Source organism: Anguilla anguilla, chromosome 10 (genome assembly GCF_013347855.1).
Source record: "Anguilla anguilla isolate fAngAng1 chromosome 10, fAngAng1.pri, whole genome shotgun sequence".
Lineage (NCBI taxonomy): Eukaryota > Metazoa > Chordata > Actinopteri > Anguilliformes > Anguillidae > Anguilla > Anguilla anguilla.
The window spans coordinates 39,744,497-39,765,149 of NC_049210.1; the positions used below are offsets into that span (position 1 = coordinate 39,744,497).

At 44.7% G+C, this 20,653-nt stretch overlaps 1 protein-coding gene across 3 annotated transcripts in view; it reads right to left on the bottom strand.

The window, feature by feature from the left end:
• iqgap2 (IQ motif containing GTPase activating protein 2) overlaps positions 1 to 20,653 on the bottom strand; it is a 63,043-nt gene that overhangs the window by 40,751 nt on the left and 1,639 nt on the right. Inside the window, exon 2 of one of the 3 annotated variants that reach the window (XM_035436191.1) lies at positions 14,474 to 14,573. In XM_035436191.1, coding sequence (XP_035292082.1) covers positions 14,474 to 14,573 — 100 coding nt within the window. Of the gene's footprint in view, positions 1 to 13,773; positions 13,797 to 14,173; positions 14,197 to 14,473; positions 14,574 to 20,653 lie in introns of those variants that run through there. The other 2 variants (XM_035436192.1, XM_035436193.1) reach the window with 2 other exon arrangements.

The window sequence follows — 20,653 nt, forward strand, 5'->3', positions numbered from 1 at the left end:
CGATCCCTTTTATCCCTAACCGCGCACGGCTTTCACACCTCACAGCCACGAGAACGCCGTGACCTGACACCGACGGCATCCGGTTAGCGTGGCGGCTGCCGCTAGCCGCACCTAAAGGCCCTCATTGGCCAGTCCTCGGCGCCGCCCCCCTACGCGGCTCGCGCCCGTGCAGGTAAAACCGTTCAGTCCCGCCCCCCTGCTCCTGAGAACTCCAGGCAGGAGCAGGACTGGGAAAAATCCCACGTGGGCAAAGATAAACCTCCTGAAACACCAGCTCTATCTCTCAGTATCAAACCAAGCTCTACGCGCTACAGCTACACTCTGTGCTGAAAGTCAGCAACCAAAGCCAATATTGACTCTGTTTGTTTTCTTCACAGGACGCAGGTACAGGGTTTCGCATTACTGGAAGCGGCAGGCTACGGGTCCCTTTGAACCTGGGATTGATGAATAGGCTGGCAAACCTTGGAGCATTTTATTGGCATGGTGACCCGTTTTCCTCCAAAATAAACAAGCTCTTTGGTAACAGCGTGTTGAAAAAACGCTTGGCTCTGTGTGATGTATGGCATCAATCTAGTGCGACAGAGTTACCATTGTATTCTTTTCCGCAAACAGAACAGACAATTATGGATTTGTGAGACGACAAAGGGGGCTATTATCTGTATGGGTATTCTGTATTAAGGAAAGAATGAGCAAGACGACTCACCACACTCCAGCAGCTGCTGTGCGTCCACTCATTGTTCTTTGTTGCGCCCGAGCATCTTACAACAGCGATGTGTTACACTTGTACACAAAACCGATATATCTCACCTTCTGCCATTGTTTCTAACAATAGTGATGTTACGCTTGCACACCAAGCCAATATATCTCGCACGCGTCCATTGTCACCTTCTTCCATTACTTTTAACCAACTGAAATACACCGTAGGTGTGTGCGCTAAATTAACCTTCACACGCCAACGAGAAGCCTACGTATCACTAAATTCTGAACAGAGTTGCATTTCATTGTGTATCTCAGATTAAACAAATATATATATTATGAACATGCTATGTGTACATCAAACAGTATATCAATTATTTTATTAATTCCCAAATTAGTGCATTACCTTCAAAGAACTTGTGTGGTTAGGGCCAAAGCCAATGACAATGCAAGGACTACCAGCAATACAAATCAGACAGTGATCTGTCAGCAACAGAGTGCAGAGTGTATATTGACAAAGATCATTAACTCAAAGGCAGTGCAATGCCTCTTTCCCTTGAGTTATGCAATGCAGGGGAACCAGCAGACATAATCTATTACAAAACAGGTTCTCAAACTTTACTGCCACGCAACCTGAATGCATGCAGATACATCACAGTGTTGACTGAAATGCAAGCACGTAAGGAGTTCGAGAAACCCTGTGCTGGGAACTAAAATTTTAGTGACATTTAGCACTGAGACAAGTGGACATTGTTAAGGCACCTACACTTGGTACAGTGCAGGGCCTGGCTCAGCCCAATCGGTTTTCAGTCAGCCAGTCCAAGCCTCCTCACACAAAACTGAACTATTGCCTCCTCACTTAATGAGCCCATAGAAAATATTTTTACAGACAGGAGACAAAAAAATTATACTGTATATCTTCTTTTTTTTTTTGAAACATCTAAAAATTAACATCGTAATAACATTCGTATTTGACGTTCTAAAAGGGACCGATATGGTCAAGTCATAAAAGAGCTGAACAGTTCAAAACTGAACTAAGATAAAATAAACACAGATTATGTATTTTTGCTGTATATGGTGTGTATCGTTCTAAATATGAAAAAAAAAAACAAAGCTGCTTCACAATGGGAGGTGACATTCTGTTTTCATTCAGGGATGTCAAAGGGATGACGCCAGGGGCTCGTTTTAAAAGGGATCATTAATTCTTCATCAGAGGAGAGTGTAGAGCAAAACCCTTTACATAATTCACAGTTCAACAGAGCTGCAGTCAAATGCATGCTGACAAAGTACTACTGAAGAGACACAGAAAACAAATACTGCGATTATCTTTACATAGTAAATGATCATGTACAAATACAACAAAAACACGTATAGTAAGAAACACAAACACCGCTTGCAAGTTAACGAAACATTTTTTAATCAGTTTTTTTCCTGCAACTATTACCTAATATTACAGTAAGTGTGTTATCCTGTCAGTATAGTGTAGTGTTTGAATGAGTGCCTGTAGAGTTGGAGAAAACTCAGAAGCACCGAAGGACATGGTTTCACTGGCTGAGTCATGGGGGGTCTTCAGCATCTGAGGTGCTCAGTGAAGCCAAACTTTGGGGGGAAAAGGAAAGCAGGCATTCTGCCAGAGCCCAAAATGCAATGCCGTGGTTAGGGTGCGTGTCCAAACCCAGATCCAGCATTGAGAAATGCAAAAATCAGGGGGCGTGTCCAAACCCAGACCCGGCACTCAGAAATGCGCAGATCAGGGGGCGTGTCCAAACCCAGACCCTGTATTCAGAAATGCGCAGATCAGACGCTGCATACAGATTTTTTGTTGACTAATGATATTCAGAAGAGACTCAGGAGATGAGGTTAGCGGAGAGCATGAAATGAGAAATGAGTAATTTGTAATAAGGGTAATTTGTTGCGCAGAGTAACGTGCATATTAATGCATCTGGCGACACACTGACAGATGTCGACAGTTCGTCTGCACCCCCCCACCCCCTCCCTTCCGAATCCAGATGAGATCATTATCTTGGCTGAACAGGCACAGAAACAGACACTGATGGTGCCGTCTCTGCAGACGCCTGCACTGGTCCCACAGGATGCCCCTGGCCATTTTAACAGATGATAAACCAAAAGTATCAGATCGTCTGAGACTTTTGATCTCTGACTGTTTAACTAAACACTCCCCCCTCCAATTTTATTTTACTATCGCGAGGTCACATCCCTGGCCCTTCACAAAACCAGGCTAAAACACCCAGATCCTGCTAACACAAAACCAGGCTGAAAAACCTGCTAATGTCCAAGATCCACAAATATGGCTGGAAAATCTCAGAACTTTGTTTGAACAAATCTTTCCTAAGTTTCCAGTTATAGTTCATAACAGTTTCCAGTATTAGTTCAAACAGTTGCTGACTGTACGCATTTGCCTTCCATTAATTGCCTCCCTCTGGCTGAAATGTTTAAAGGGAATATTTTTTGAATATTCTGACTGTTTGACAGACACAAATCATATTATATCCTGCACACTGGACAAGAAATGTGGGGCTCCAACTGTTATTATGATTTTTATTGTCATCATGACTATGGGGTTTATAAAAATCGGTATTTTCTGAATGTTATGTATAAAAATGACTAATGATCATGTTTTCTGTAACAATTATGTTCAGCCATCAGATTTTACAGTGCAGAGGTGACTCTCTTGCGTTACAAGTGAGTATTGACATACTGGAGGATGCAGATAACATAGTGAGCCAGTAAAACCCAGTGTTTAATAAACATGGAGTTGAAAGATAAGATCCCTCTTAATTATGGGCTGTGATCAAAAACCTGTGTGGTGGATTAGGCGCAGTGTGTCTCCGGATTCTGAGAAGCCTGCTAATTACATCCCGGGTAAGATTATTAGCAAATTAGATGGGGTTAGACCTGGAGGAAGTCCTGCTAAACGGATCATGTTAGAACACGGGAGATTTGTATTACAACATGAAAACATCACAAACGCACCAGTAAAGGGGGAAAGTCACTAAGACTGGTGTAAGCCATCAGGCTTTGTTCACTGAAATATTCCTGATCTAAAACCTGAGTTTTCTGCAGGGAAGGTCACTGGGCAGACATGATATGTGATGATGTGATGACTATGCATAGATTTGGCAGAATATTTTGAGAAATAAAACTTATGGTGTGTGCCTTCTGAATGCCTTTGAGCCTGGGTGGGGGTCCCTGGGGGATCAAAAAAAGGTTGAAATTCCCTGTTCTTCTAAAGGTCTTGCTTATAAATCTTCTGGCTCTGTAATGTAGATTTTTAGTGGAAGGGAAAACCGCATGTACTGATACAGACAGACTTACAGGGCTTTTGAGCCAAAATGGAAAGCTTGTGCTTTGGTCCTCTTGTTTTCCAGTACACGTTCTAACTTCAAAATGGCTGATGCGATTCCAGACTAGGCTAGTCTGCACATATAGGCCTACTTGTCAAACCCCTGCATGTGTGCAATATGACACTTCAACTGACGACTCTTTGAACTGATAGGATGAATCAAAGGAAAATAATTACAAACATCTGGTATTGGAACAGACACATGTCAGATAGAGCGGTGATAACAGTGACACAAATCATGGCCTCCCCATTCATGCTGTGTCCTTATCAGCGACCTGCGTTTCCTCAGCAACCAAACTAAAGAACTACAAGGCCCTAAGAGCACTGAGCTGAAACCTCTGAATTGACAGAAGTTGCTTAATAAGAGATTCCACATTGCAGTGGCCAGTGCGAGTTTCACAATGTCAACTGACAATCATGGCAAACAATATAAACCTTTGGTTCTAAATCTAAATCTTTTTAAAGTGCATCGGGTTTCGGGGTACTTATAATGCAGGGGAGGTCATAATTCTATTATTATGGATGTTCGGCATCCATGGTATGCAAACCATAGAAATCTTTAAACGTGCTGAGTTCTGTTAATAATCTGTTAACCATTTCAAGTTGACCTCAGCACTTGCCTGGCTTGGAAGCACATCGCTAACTGGGAAAGCAGTACCTGTAGGTCTCACTGTAAGTTCACGCAAATTCTCCTACAACAGAAAACAGTGTCCCACCACATCGAGGTCTCCATGTTCAAGATCTGAACCAAAACTGGCTGCGTAAGCTCTTAAGGGGGAAATGTCTCTCTTTCAATACGCCTGACAGAAAAGGACGGGTGTTGCCATCCTAAACAGTGCCTCGGAGAGTAATCTGAACGCCGCTGTACTGACAGTGGATCAAAACTGAAATCAATTTTTCCATCGTGTTGGGTCTGGTATTTATACAGGAAGTGGCTGCCGCAATGAGATTAAGTTCTTTGCAAAGATTGCAGCCAGACAGTTTGCCTTTCTGAGGTTTTAGAGCTCAGTGTACAGTAAGCTCTCCCTGAATACCAGCTCGCCTCTGCCATAAAAACAGCCATCTTCCCTGGTATGAAATCTGAGGGACATCTTTAATTACTGCCACTGCTTTCCCTCCTCTTTTCCCTACCTTCAGGTCTTTCCTCCATTAGCGCTCCACTCCTCCGCTCGTTCAGCCCGTCTTAAAGATGCACATTTAATTAAAGTGGGGGGGTGGGGACACAAAAACCACAGTGCTCGGACCCAACGTTCCAGCACATCCCTTGGTTCATTAAAAGGCCCCATGAGCCACTCTCTGGCACTAGAAACTCAAGGCCTGTAGTCGTATCAAACAAAATAACAAGGTGCGCGTTGGGGACGCTGGGTTTGATATGCAATCCTACATGCATGAAATGTGGCGAATGTAGGGCTAGTTAAAAACCAAGCTGCTCATGGAAATTCTGCTTGGCTGATTGCATTTCTCATTCATCTGAGTGCACAAACAAACCCAGTTAGTACAACTGCGCTTGCTTGACTTCAATATAGCTGACTAAAGTCCCTCCAGACTTGATCTTGTTTTCTAATGTACATGGGAACACTAAGGTATAGTTTAAACAACTAACAAGGTAGGTCAATATGCTTCTAGTGCGTCAATGCTTGTTTTCACAGATTTATATACTGCAATGAAAAGCAATCCATTTCTCAAATACTCGTCGCACTTATTGTAATACAAGCCTAGCGCCAGCCCTTATCCATTACACCCTCAAATAAGATAATGTACTGTAATTTAATTTCTTAATTTTATTTAAAATTAATATCTGATAACAAAACACAAATAGCAAAACATAAAAAAATTCCCAAAGCAAATTTCAATAACTACATATGATGTTATAGTGTGTATAACATTATATCAGCTGCATAGTATGCAGGCTCAATAAGACATAGGCTATGTTACCATCCCCTGAAGTATTTGTGCTTCTTGATCAACATACAGGCAGCCACCCTTCAAGGCAATGATAATACTACACCTTTCTATGCATCTTCCCTTAACCAGAAAATTATCAAGGATAACACCCTTCCTCTCTACACAGACCGGAAGCGGCTGATTCACCCAGCCAATGCCCTGAGACTACGCCGTCGCTCTGGGGAGGGAGGAGTTGTACCCAGAGTAATGTGGCATGGGCGTGTGTCAAAAACCGGAAGTCGTCTGGTTTTGTGCGTGCAAACGAGATATGGGGAATATGGGTACTGATTCTGAAAGATTCTGTGGTTTCAGGGTGAAGTCTCTCACACAAAAACTGTGAGACAACAAAGTGCTACAGTGGAAGCTGGTGGTGAGGGGGTGTTCGAACTGACGTGCGTGCACAGTCAAAAAATCTACATCCACAGTCGTCATAGGCCGCGACCCATTCACTGATGTGTTAGAAAAACTATAGTCTGGCTTAGCATCAGAAAGTATCAAACTGTGGAGGCCTTTTTGGCACATCTCAGAAATCCCAGCGCATAAAATAACACTTTATAATAAATAACACTAATCTTCCATCCTCACGCGAAGGCAGAAATGAGTCACTTTCAGTTTTGTGCACAAGCCAACGTGCTGATGACTCCGGTATTGGCAAAATGTCCACATTATTGAGTGTGTGATGATGGGCAGGTGATCCTAGCCCTGCTCCAACACTAGCAGCTAATCTAAAATGTGTTCATCGGCGCAGTCGCTTTGTACCGCATCGGTTTCGAACCTCGGCTGTGTGCTGGCGGTTAGCTGCAATGGCCCAGCTCCAGGAAAGTGGCCTGTGGAGGATTTAGCTCCCGTTTCATTTAGTGAATGGCTTTTAGAGGCAACTTAACTAAGAGAGGTGCCCAGTTACAAAGAGACATGCAATCTCTTTCAAAATGAAGGTAATGAGTTCACATCATTAGCACTCCAGTGAAATAGTTCCGTTCCCTTAAATGACTTAACGGAACAGGGGGATGACACTGGACCGAACGCTAAAGGACAGACGGTAGCCTAAACCTGATGTCCGTACTGCAGTTTTGGCTCCTTTAGTGCGGAAATCGCTGTTCGGTGGGACCAAATTCTGAAAACCCTTTTGCATCTTTCATAGAAAACGGGATTGAAAATAATCCATGCACAAAATGGCTATTCTGGATATTACAGTGTGGCAGATCATGTGACAGTCAAAAAGTGAGGGCGTCAGCCACACTGTGGTCATACCCAGAGTATTGCACAGCTTACAGGTTTACGATCACAAAAAAACTCAGATCTTTGCTTTCCTCAGTGGTTTAGTCATTTCACAACATTACAACCACCCGTTAAATGAAACAGTTTTCATACCCACTGATTACTTTAGCCTCCAAAGAATAAAATATATTGCCACTGCAAGTCACCGCACTCTTTGCTAACATGGCCTCATAGTAATCCATTGTGTCGTAACAGAGGCGCTGTCTAATCTATGCTAGCCAAGAAGGAGAGCCTCGCTCATTATAACCAGTTGGACGATGCCACACCAGCCGCTGTATTTATCTGTAAGGAGAAATATGTAGGCACTCTCTGAAATGTCAGTCTGATGTATGTGAGCACCTGACAAAACTGAACTAACACAAAGAGCTAACAAAGCTGAGGATGTTGAGCAGAGACAGAGAGGGAGGAAGAGGTGCCTGGGGAGGTCATGTCACAGGAAACATTTGGGAAGACCTGTTTATTATTCATTAAAAATGTATTTATTACTTACTAAAACCCTAGGAGCAAATGCTGGGTGGTGTCAGCTTTCTGTATTATACTGTATATTTCTATGTGCTAGAGGTTCACTGTACGCCTGAACCAAATGTCATGAATATGCAGTGGGCTGCAAACCTTTTGTTACAGTAGGCTGCGTTTTGGCATTGGGAATGAATAAAATGGGCCTCGGTGCAATTTTTTGGACAAAGGCCTGAAGATGTGATGAAACCTCTGTTCTTGCCTTTCCTATTCTGAGTGCTAGGCTACTTTCTGGAAAATCACACATCCCTCAGTGAAGCATCTCAAAATGTACAAGACCTTAAAATAGCCTCAGATTTCCCAATAGTGAAGTTAACCTGCATTGGCCTCAAATAAATAAAAATGACGGATTGCGTTCTGCGGCGGAAACGACACAGATTATGGAATAAGAAAATCAGACCGCTATGCAACTAGCATGACCAGCCCATATAATCCATACCGTTCTAAATCCCCTGGCTTGGCAACTGTTAAGTCCTTTAGCGGGAGAGTTTGTAAGGTTCACAGAGGACAGAGGAAAAGAACAGTGGCAGGAAGAGCCGAGAGCAGCACAGTCGGAGTCCTTGCTGATCAGAGGAACAGCCCGTAAGCACAGCTATGCTGAGTGAAGGTGCTGTCCATTACATTAACTTCTACACAGAGTACAATGTGCAGAGGACAGAGGACAATGTGCTAAAATGGTGGGGATATTTATTCACCAGCACTACTGTCCTTCAGTTCACCTCAAGTCCCAACGAGATATGCAACAAACACAACGTTAGCAGAGATACAGCATGTTTAACTCAGATAATATGAAAAACAACGGGCAGGCTCTACTCCCCGCCTCACAGATAACACAGAGTACACACACAACGAAGCCTCTCCCCAAGATGCTGACAAGTCCAAAGAACAATCATTTTAATTTAGCGTATAGCACTTGGAGTAATTTGGAGTAAGTATAATGTGCCTTAGACACAGCCAGTAGCCTAGCACCAGGCATCTAAAGCAGACTAGACTTAATACAATTAACCTGATGACAAATAGATGAAGTCAGCATCAGGAGACATCAGAAGCAGCCTTGACTTAATACAATTAACCTGATGAAATTATATAATTAGCAAGCACATTGACAGAAATATCTTTGCATTACGGTTTAATAGTTTCATCTGCAAACTAACCTACAGTAATATACAAGTAGCAGTTTGCTAACAAGTTAACCAATGGCATCCTGCGTACCACTCTGCAAATGCCAAATTTAAGTTTAACTAATGCACTGTACAATGGAAGAACAATATTTTCATTGTTTGGCAACATTTGTTCACAAACAAACCAAATGCACAGATACTTTTATGTTTAAAGTGAAATAGCCTATGTGCTGATGGTTTGGATACTGCCAAAGCTGATCACCAGGATTGTGTAATGGGGGAAAATGAATTGTCACACACTGACACCCATTAACGTGAACAACTGTAAACAAGTATGGTTTGCACAGCAGATCAACTGGATAATCATTAAGGAGGAAGATAACACAATCACCTTGTTGACAATATCAGAAAAGCCTAAATATTAATGATATTGATTGTTTTTCCAACAGCTGTGCTCCAAAACGATTGACTCAAGAGTCATGTAAGGCATCAAATGGTTCTGGATAGTTTGCAGGCTAATGCTATTTTTATTTTTTTATTTTATTTACCTAAAAAAATTTATATCTTTGCACCATGCTTTACGAAATAAGCAGTAAACGTGCACGATCCTATCAGAACCGAAAGAGGAGAGCTAACGTGACTCAGAGAGTTTGGACAGGGAGCCAGCATCGGTGCAGATCTGTGGTCAGATAAGCCAAACTCAGGAGCACCGTCCGGCACGCTGTGGCACATCCTGGTGAAGCTACCGAACCCCGCTCCTGACAAGTCCCGCTTCCTGGAGCAGAACAATGCCTCAGCGAATGTCTCACCGACTGCTTCTATGATATTATTTTTAACTGAAACCCCCCTTTCCTGCTATTGTTAAATAGGCTATCTGTTCCCTCGCCGTATGAAATTAAACAAGAGTCTATTCCCAGCACACAGGCCATGTATTTTAAGCAAGTGCTTCTATATCCCAAGCTAAATTTTAAACTTTGCTACTGTTAAAAGATGTTATTTAGTTTATTTATTTATTTTTTGATGAGTTGTTTAAGTCATTTGGCGCAGAATGCATTAAATATTATGTAAAATGTATATGTATGTCCACAACCCATCAACAGCGTAACACAAACAGCAAATAAAACACACAATTATTTCACTAAAATTAGGCTATCAATTTAATAATATAAAAGTCAATCCAGCTTTAATACATGTAAAAGACCCTACCCTCGTTCTTGCCAAAGAATCTTTATGATTTAATTAATGCTTTTATTTTGTGTAAAATTACACATTTTGCTGGGTTTACTTTCAAACCACTTCCATCGTAATGCTAGAATCATAACCAGACTGTTGGTCATCTGGTGGTGTAGAGCAATGACTGAGTGTTTGAGCCTGATCCAGAGCCATTGCAAATGGCTCTGTTTTTCAGTTTCTCTTCATTTTCCCATTGGGAGTATGGCTTCACTTTCCTCTTCTGCAGAAGGACACGTTTCCTCTCAAACCCCAAAGGTAGTCTGGAATATCTTTAAATGGCTGTGGAGGATGACAAACAAAATGTCTGGGAGTCACGGGCTAAATGACCCAACGCAGTGAGAAGGACAATGACACAGACTTCACACATAAGTGAAAATAACGGCAGTGGCTGTTTTCAAAGGCCTTTCTCTGCCTTGACAAGCTGCCAAAACCAAAACTTCCTTTGGCAGCTCTGCTGAACAAGGGAGAAAATCACACCGACGTGCCGGACGGACAGCACGGCTCGTCCTAAAATCACGACTGGTACAGGCTCGTCCTAAAAGTTAACGGTCAGCCAAGTTCCCATGAGTCCTCATGTTTTTTTGACCTAACTCACAAAACATTCTACTTCTGATAGCCACAACACACCAGTGTCACCGGCACAGCTTGCTTTACACCCCCAGCCCAGCCCACCTTTGAACTTATTTGACATATTCAGAGTTTCACTTCCTCTCTCTTCCTGTTTCCTGCAGTAACGGCAAAGCGTGCGTGTGGTTAACTAAATTTACAGTGGACCTTAATGCCTTAGTATAGAATGGCGCACACTTCTGTAGTGGGGAAAGGAAATGCAGTACATTTTTAATGAGCTCACTGCCAGCTCTTCTGATTGGACACAACCACTGCCGTTCAGCTTCAGCGGTTGAAAGTTAGCATTGGCGATGAGAAGATTGTCGTTTCTGCAGTCATGCAAGCTTCTCTATAGGCTGGCTCCTCATACCCCTGATCTGGCCCTCGGCTGAGAACCTACTGGGGTGGCCATACAGGACAGGGGAAGTACAGTAAGGATGAAAACAGTCCACCTGACAAAGGCCCAGAGTGTGGAGGGTGTAGGCCTAAATGCAGAGTAGCTTCTTTCACCTGTGAGACAGCTTAATTTTTCTGTGGCACACTGCATTGGTTAAAAGTCTATATGGAGGGAAAAAAAGGAGTCTTAATTTTTCATTTAAACAATAGACCTGTATCACAAGGGACACGTCCAAACACCAATGTACTGCTAGGAATTTATTTTCAAAAATGAAAATGAATATGGCACTGTTTTACTCATTTTCCTACAACGTCATCCGACTTTGAATTTTCTCTGTTCTTTCACCGCCAGTGAGTCAGCATCAGAAAACATTTCGAAAAGTAGCCTTATCAAAAAAAAAAGTCTGTGCTGGTTAGCGGTATTTGTTTAGCGCTGCAGGTACAAAGTCCCCTTCTTAATATCCTGTGAGGGGAACAGCTCTGTGCTGGGTGTGGCCTGCAGTCAACACTGAGAGCTCTCTTAAACCCAGAGACCACAGGCCACACATGAAAGCACCACAGTCATCTTCAACAGCCTAACACCACTCACCAGTATGTCACTGATCCGAGCACTGAGACTAACTAAAAATACTACCCACCACTACAACACCGTGGGCTGGTTTCCGGACAAAGACTAAGCCTTCTCTGGGAAACTGGGCCAGTTTACAGGGTTTACAGTGTTTATTTATTTATTTTGCGATCATTATTAAGCCAAGAAATAAGCACTATAGTTTCCCCCTCTACATCATCACCCCTGTGACTGACAGAGACTCACATTCGTTTTCTGCTTCTCCTAATACCATGGCGATGGTAAACCCCTCCCCTGTCCCGTAAAAGGCTGATTAGCAGCCAGAGGTATAATCCTAATCCCTTACGGGGAGATTCCTGGAACAGGTCTTTAGTTCAGAACAGAGGGGGGGGGGGCAGTCATCAGCAGGGCTGTGAGGAGCTTTCCACAGGCAGGGAAAGCCATGGCAGTCCTCTGTCAAGACACGACAGCGGTCTGTCAGGACACATGGCATTGCGCTGTCAGGACATGGCAGTGGCCGTGGTCTGTCAGGACGTGGCATTGCACTGTCAGGACATGGCAGTGGCCGTGGTCTGTCAGGATATGGCAGCACTCTGCCAGGGAGTGACAGTGCTCTGTCAGGACATGGTAGGGTACCCAAACCTTGGTTAACACGTGATGGCACAACGGATGTGGAAACAATGGCATGCTTTAGCTATCTGCTACATTAATGCAAATAAAAACTGGCAAAATTATTTGCGGCTACAAAAATAACTACTTCAGCATTAGACTATCGAGTTCAGGGAATGGAAGAAGTACAGAGCACTTCAGTTAAGCAAATAGGCCTATATTCAACTTCACCATCAAGCCTGTCTCTAGACTAACCTAGCCGAAAATGAACCAAATCTGACACAACAATCAAGTCAACAACAGAAGATCAGCTTTCAAAGAGCCGGCATGGAAGAGTACAGGCTGTTTTCAAGAGCAGTTTAACCAAGATTAACGATTAACTTCAATCTTAAACCTATTCAAAAGGAGAAAAAAAAACATCCACACTGGCATACGTCTAATGAGAATTGGTACAGTTTGCACCCGGCCCTGTGGTGTGACAGCAGAGGGATGGCGCAAAGCGTGCGGTCGGAGCGTGGAACTGAGAGCGGGGAGGAAGGCGCTTCCTCTTACCGCAGGTGCGCCTGCAGACCGTGGTGCTCTGTGCTGCGACAGGCAGGAAGCGCATCACGCGCAACAACCAGGAAGAAAGGGCGCGCAACGAGCCGGCTGAAACAAGGCCCGTAAATCAAAGCAGCGAACGCTCAAATCTGCTTACGTGCTGTAAGACGGAGAGATCAACAACAAAGCACAGCCACTCGCTCTGAGCACCCGTTCGCGCTCATTTAGGCACTTTTGCTGGCGGGATTTCAGTTCCACCCCTTCCACCCACAATAAAAACACAATTTAGCAGCAGACTGCCTGGCTTTGAAGTATCTACTTCTCCCTGGCCTACAAAGAGCAAAGGACTGTGGGAATTTCACTAAAAGGGTATAAGTAGTGGGACACGGATGCAGGAGCAGCCATATATATCGTTGAACGAGGAGTCAGGCCAGGAGCCCTGACCCTGGCACCGATCCCCTGCTAATCAGTTGAACCTAATATGCTTAAACCGTGCACTGTGTCAGAACAACTGTCAATCAAACCACACAGGTAAACTGCACTGCGCTACTCACTGCTTGGCTTCCTCTAGGTGACACAGGTAAACTCCACTGCGCTACTCACTGCTTGGCTCCCTCCAGGTGACACAGGTAAACTCCACTGCGCTACTCACTGCTTGGCTTCCTCTATAGGTGACACAGGTAAACTCCACTGCGCTACTCACTGTTTGGCTTCCTCTAGGTGACACAGGTAAACTCCACTGCGCTACTCGCTGCTTGGCTCCTCTATAGGTGACACAGGTAAACTCCACTGCGCTACTCACTGTTTGGCTTCCTCTAGGTGACACAGGTAAACTCCACTGTGCTATTCACTGCTTGGCTTCCTCTATAGGTGACACAGGTAAACTCCACTGCGCTACTCACTGCTTGGCTTCCTCCAGGTGACACAGGTAAACTCCACTGCGCTATTCACTGCTTGGCTTCCTCTATAGGTGACACAGGTAAACTCCACTGCGATACTCACTGCTTGGCTTCCTCCAGGTGACACAGGTAAACTCCACTGCGCTATTCACTGCTTGGCTTCCTCTATAGGTGACACAGGTAAACTCCACTGCGCTACTCACTGCTTGGCTTCCTCCAGGTGACACAGGTAAACTCCACTGCGCTATTCACTGCTTGGCTTCCTCTATAGGTGACACAGGTAAACTCCACTGCGCTACTCACTGCTTGGCTTCCTCCAGGTGACACAGGTAAACTCCACTGCGCTATTCACTGCTTGGCTTCCTCTATAGGTGACACAGGTAAACTCCACTGCGCTATTCACTGCTTGGCCTCCTCCAGGTGACACAGGTAAACTCCACTGTGCTATTCACTGCTTGGCTTCCTCTATAGGTGACACAGGTAAACTCCACTGCGCTACTCACTGCTTGGCTTCCTCCAGGTGACACAGGTAAACTCCACTGTGCTACTCACTGCTTGGCTTCCTCTATAGGTGACACAGGTAAACTCCACTGCGCTACTCACTGCTTGGCTTCCTCCAGGTGACACAGGTAAACTCCACTGTGCTACTCACTGCTTGGCTTCCTCTATAGGTGACACAGGTAAACTCCACTGCGCTACTCACTGCTTGGCTTCCTCCAGGTGACACAGGTACTCGTAAGCGATGTTCTGCCGTCGCCTCTCGTCCATCTCCTCAGCAGAGAGCCGCTCGTCGTCCACAATGGCTGCAAAACAAACGCGAGACACGGGGAAGATCAGTCCCTGGGAAAATAAATACGAGTTCATCACGGCTCTCTCGGCAGGCCAGCTCATCTCTGAGGTGACGTCCGAACGCCGTTTACTTTTCTCCTTCCTCAGAGAAACTGCAGCCGGAATGAAGACACCTCACAGTACACAACATCATGCCTGCTGTAGGCCCTGTCGGCAGCTTTTAATACAATCCACAGTTAGCTACATCAATGGCGTTGCAGGGTTTGCTAAGGTGAAACATGACAAGGAGATGACGTGAAGAGAAACTAAAACATGCTAAAGGGGTCCAAAATGAAATGAATTACTAACAAAGAGGAATTCTCACTTCATTAGAGACGGACTTAATGGAAATGAATAGTTTGTTGGCGCTGATTAAGACGAACTGGAATTAGGGCTAATTTATCCTATTGGCAGGATGTTGGCCAACAGTGAAGAAACCGGGGGGGAGGGAGAGGAGCAGTCACAGCTTTGGGCCTTTTGCCTGCCAGGTGGTTTTTTTTGGGGTTTCTTTGGGGGGGGGGGGGGGGGGGGGATTAGGAGCTGGATTTCTGGATTTCTCCACAGCACTGCCCTTTCCCCAGCTGCTAATGACATACTCCTCCTCCCCTCCCCCCCCCCCAGTCTCATAAATCCCACAGAATGGCTTTATTTCTGGCTGAACGCTGCCTTGGCTGCGCTGGAGAATGCGCTTTTCAAGCGGTCTCATGACAAGATAAAGTGCCGCGCGGTTATTGCTGTCAGCTGAGCGGCCTGCTCCGGCTCGGGGCTCAGGTAAGGTGAGAGACTGAGGCCTTTAACCACTCCCCCGGAACCCTTAACCACTCCCCTGAGCCTCTGACCACTCCCCCTGAACCCTTAACCACTCCCCCATGTCTTTAACCACTCCCCCTGAGCCTTTAACCACTCCCTCCAGGCTCACAGCAGCATTCATGTGCATGCAATACACACACAGATGTCATATACCCAAGCCAACATACACATCCACACATTACACTCTAACACACATACACTTACTCACTCACTCACTACTCACACACACGCACTCACTTTCTCTCGCTCTCTCTCACACACACACACACACACACACACACACATACACACATACACACACACACACACACTCCCCAAGTCAGCAGATTCTTTATGTTTGGCAGAGGAATACCCAGGAATCAGGGTGAAGCAGAAAATAACATCACTGATCTGCAGAGAGGTTCTTCCCTCACTTGGGATGAAACAGACCTAATAAAAACCGAATGCACTAACTGTACACATAACGTTATCACTGCTTACTACTCTGCTACACAGACACACACGCAATAAACAGGCTGAACACTGCAATAATCTTTATTTTTGCCTGTAGGCCCAAGTTCTGACCTGACCAAGGACCAACGAGAAGTGGACACTATGCATAAAGAAGTGTGTCAATTGCCCATAAAAAAGAAAAAAAGAAAAAAACACACACGTGTGCATTTCCAGTATGATGAGAGAACCAGCCAATCTGTCTGGCCCAACCCACCCACAGACCCACAGACTATGAGATTATCCCCCGTGAGACACATTCCTGTGGTCTATTTGGACACGCTCAACAACCCCCCAGTGACCTTCTTCCCTCCATAGGTAATGACTACAGCACCGTCAGGCCAGAGACTGCACTGGAACTCACCCCAGACGCGACTGCGAATGGGATTTATAATGTGATGTCATTGTCTTTTCTTTCTGTTAAACAAATGCCTAGTGATCTACACTATTCCCCCGAAGATCGCTCAGAAGAGAAGTATGGCTTCAGTATGGCAAGACAAATCTTTGGCAGACAATTGCACTAAAATTAAGATAAATTTTCCATACTAAACGATGAAGAGACCCAAATTTGTTCACTCGGAATTCATGTGACTGTGGATGCAGCGAGCAAAGGGCTTTATTTGTATTTATTAAATCTGTAAGTGGCCCAAACGTAAATCTAACATTCTAATAGGTATTAGTATTAAATAAGCCCGAAATTCATGGACTCATTAATACATTACATGATGTGCTCAAACCCAAAAGTTGTCGGAGGAGGACCCAAATATAATGAGTTGTTTGTTCTTTTATGTTTTTATTTGCATGGTAATATGTACTAGGATAAAAATGATTTGATATTTAAACACAGCATGGTTCCCAAGAATGGGTTCAAATAAAGAAATCATAAAACCACTGTTCTTCTAAGCATTGCCTGAAAGTTATTTCAGTGCTAAATAATGCAAAAAAAAAGGCTTTTGTCAAAGAGCTTAGTGTGTACTTCAGGATAATGCAAGACAACCACGCTATCTGTAATTCTACAATTATTCATCCTCTCTTCTTCATGAATATTAATGAGAAGGCCTAAAATATTTCTCTCCTTTACTTGGTGACTATTTTGCAATGGCCAATCCAAGTAATTGTTGAGTGACCAGTAACCACACAGTGGAATTCTCGAATAATAAAATATGTGGTTAGTCATTTGTACAACTGTGTCGCAAAAAGAATTTTATTCAGTAAAAGTAATTGCTGTGGTCTGAGGATAAGCAGGCTGGCTGAAAGCTGGTACGCTGGCTCTGAATCAGGCACCGACAGGCCTGTCAGTCCCACCACTCGCCACACACTTCAGCCCTGAGCGCACATCTTGACCCAGATACGGCAGGTTGCTAGGCTACCCTGTGGCAGAAGATCGCGGCGTAATCTGAAATGGCCGGGAGCAGCGGGGTCAGCGGTGCGTCCGAGTGACCCGTGGACGCATCGGGCCGGCAGCAGCCAGGACGCTGACCCCCTAATCAACGTGAGGCGATGTAGCCTACTTCACCGCTTCCTACAAGAAGTTCTTTCGCGCAAGCCAGCTAGCCTGCTCCACAGAGACAATAGGCAGCTGACCTCATGTACGAACTTAATATCCTCAAAAAAAGGTGAAGCTTGTGCTGGCTACTCAAAACCAATAAAAATAATGCTGCATTTGACACGCTGCCCAATGCGTCTCACTCCCCACACACTCTCATGCAAGTCTCTGCTGAACAGATCAGGACTTTACCAGCACTCCTTTGGTAAAGCAAACTCTACTCTGAAATGTGCAGCAACTAGTGAAGAAAAATGACAAAGACCCAAGTTTAGACAGGATTGCACACACCACACAGAGGAGTGGACCTCTAAGAAAGCAAGGTGTTCTGGGATACATTCAGCTGTTGAGGAACGTGAGGAAAGGGGGCTGTACCAGACAGAAAGAAACCGTGTCACTCTTCCCACTCTGTACTGTACAGCAACACCAGGCTAATCGCTAAAGCAGTGTTTGGGCATGTCTCTCCAAAACCCATACTGCACACTTTTCCCAACAACTTTACAGATAATAAATCTGAATACTGCATGCCCCCCCCCCCACCCCCCTTTTGAAAATAACTCCAAATCTTGAAGGGAATGCGTGGGCCACCCTTGGAATACAGAGACCAGGGCAACACCTATTAACACAAACAGATTCCTGCCCCAGATGGGAAAAGAGTGCCAGAGTATCTGGACTGGGCTCACCCTCTGCCTAAGCCTGAATGAGCAAATTGTTTTCCTATCTTCATTGACTCAGTAATAATTAAGCCTGCTGACACACACCCCCGTGCAGGGGAGGTTCTCTCCGCCAGGATCACAATATTGCCCAGCGTGGCAAAATTTCCTCCCTGCCAAACAAGCTCGGATTTCCTAACGACTCTCTTTGGGGATTAATGGAACACGCCTTTGTTCGGTCGTATCAAACACATCGACACGAGTCCGGCCACCTCCTCTTACAAAAGGACACAATATTTGTATACATAAGAAAATGTTGCCATCACCGTCAAATCAGAGTTAATTACACTTTTGGCTCTTTTGACACTTTCTACACGTTTGACTTGCACCAGGCGCGGGTAACAGTCAGATTCCTGTTAGTACTCAGGCAAGTACAGAAGGCAATCACAAGACCTGTACACCAAAATGTGACAACTGAACTTCTGCACACCTGAGTTTCTGAACACCTGCCAGAAACTGTTACATTTAATTCAGGAGTTAAAATGGTCCTTTGTACTTTATCAACTGTAGTAGTTGTAGAAGTTTAATTTGCTTGACCAAACATTAAACAGCCTCTGATAACTCTGTATTGCACAATACTGAAGTCTTCACCCTAGCACTTCTCTATTCAAGAACCAGCCCCAACTTACACCGTCTAACTTAATCCCTTTTTTCCTTAAACTTTCAAATGCAAATCATATTGGATTATGTGGCTTTGTCAATGACAAGATCACTGCATTCTCAATAAGCTATAAAAACCCAAATGACTGCAGCCTGTTCGTTTGACAGTGTTATTCCATTTAAGTTCTTGACAGAGCAGAAATATCCTTGAACAAAGTCACGCTCCGCCCATTAGATCTTGAGCTTTTTTTTAATAATAAAAAAACAGCCCTGTCAGCCTTTCCTTCTTATTGTTGTATTGCCTGCTCCGCTCTCCAGCAAAACCTCTCCTCACTTAAGAATGACTAACCCGATGAACCGAAGACGACCCCAGCGGTTGGTAAACTGCGAGTTTTTCCCTAACTGCTTCCCTCTCGTTCTCAGGGCCATTAGGCTGTTCGTTAAGAGCGTGCTGACTCAGCGCGGCGAGGGGCAGGGCGCCCGCGAGAGCCAGAGACGGGGTCCTTGAGCTGGAGGCATCTGTCCGAGCGAAGGCCGTTCCGCCAGCCGCGCGTCTGCGGAGGACGCCGCACGCGCTGTGAACCGCACGCTCGAGAGCAGCCACACCGCTCCTAACACACCTGCACAGCTTCTAACACACCTGCACCGATCCTAACACACCTGAGCAGCTCCTAACACACCTGCATAGATCCTAACACACCTGCGCAGCTCCTAACACTCCTGCACAGCTTCTAACACACCTGCACAGCTTCTAACACACCTGCATAGATCCTAACACACCTGCGCAGCTCCTAACACACCTGCGCAGCTTCTAACACACCTGCACAGCTTCTAACATACCTGCACAGATCCTAACACACCTGGACAGCTCCTAACACACCTGCGCAGATCCTAACACACTTGCGCAGCTCCTAACACATCTGCGCAGCTACGTTTCCTCCAGCCGCTAACTTAATGTCCCAGATAGCTAACTCTTCAGTGCCTTCATCTATCAGTACACTGAACGTGTGGTTTATTTAGAACCAAATAAACATCTAAAATGACCACGTTGCTCCCTGCTTAATTTCACGCATAAGGGGCCTGGGTTGGGCAACGTGCACTGAAAAATAGTTCAGTGATAATTCAAGACCAAGAGGGTAACGATCTCTACAAATAGTATGTATAAAGTTTAATCTACTACAGTTTACCCAGCCTAAACACCATAAAAGAAGTTTATATTTAATGTCAAACAGGGCATTAAACATGAGGAAGGAAGGATCTTTGCTGTGTGCTCCCTCACCACCAGCATAAAAGCAGATCAGTCAAGCATGGTGGGAAAACACTGAGTCAAGCACATTACCACTCGAGCCGAGAGCTTCATAATATGCATAACGTGTCATCATCAACAGCACAACCACGTTAGGCTAATTAATAGAACGGCGCTTTGCATAAAATTAATCTAAACGGTATGTTGATTATAAGCAACACCATCCACTCCCAACAGTGCCTCATGCACTCCATTCTAACTGTGCTTGTGAACAGCACTCCACAGGTTTTTATCTGCATTGAGTAGACGAGGCTGGCACAGGGTGCTACAGTAAACAGCCTAGCATTGAAGAGTGGCAGGCTACAGCCAGACCTGCTGATGGACAGAAAACCCCCAAGGGCTACAGTAAATAACAGATGCTTTTCACAGCCCTGAGTTGGGTAAAACAAAGGCCAGAAGAATTACATGAAATAAAAAAGACTGGAGAATCTTTTAAATCAACAGTTTTAATGGTTTCTGTACTGTTTTGCAAATGTTGTGTGGCAGAGTGATCCATCTCCATTGTAAAGCACCATGAGTAAATCAGCTATAATGAGTAACTTGAGCCTACGTATGAAAACACACAGACCCAAAAAGACAGGACAGAGCATATGC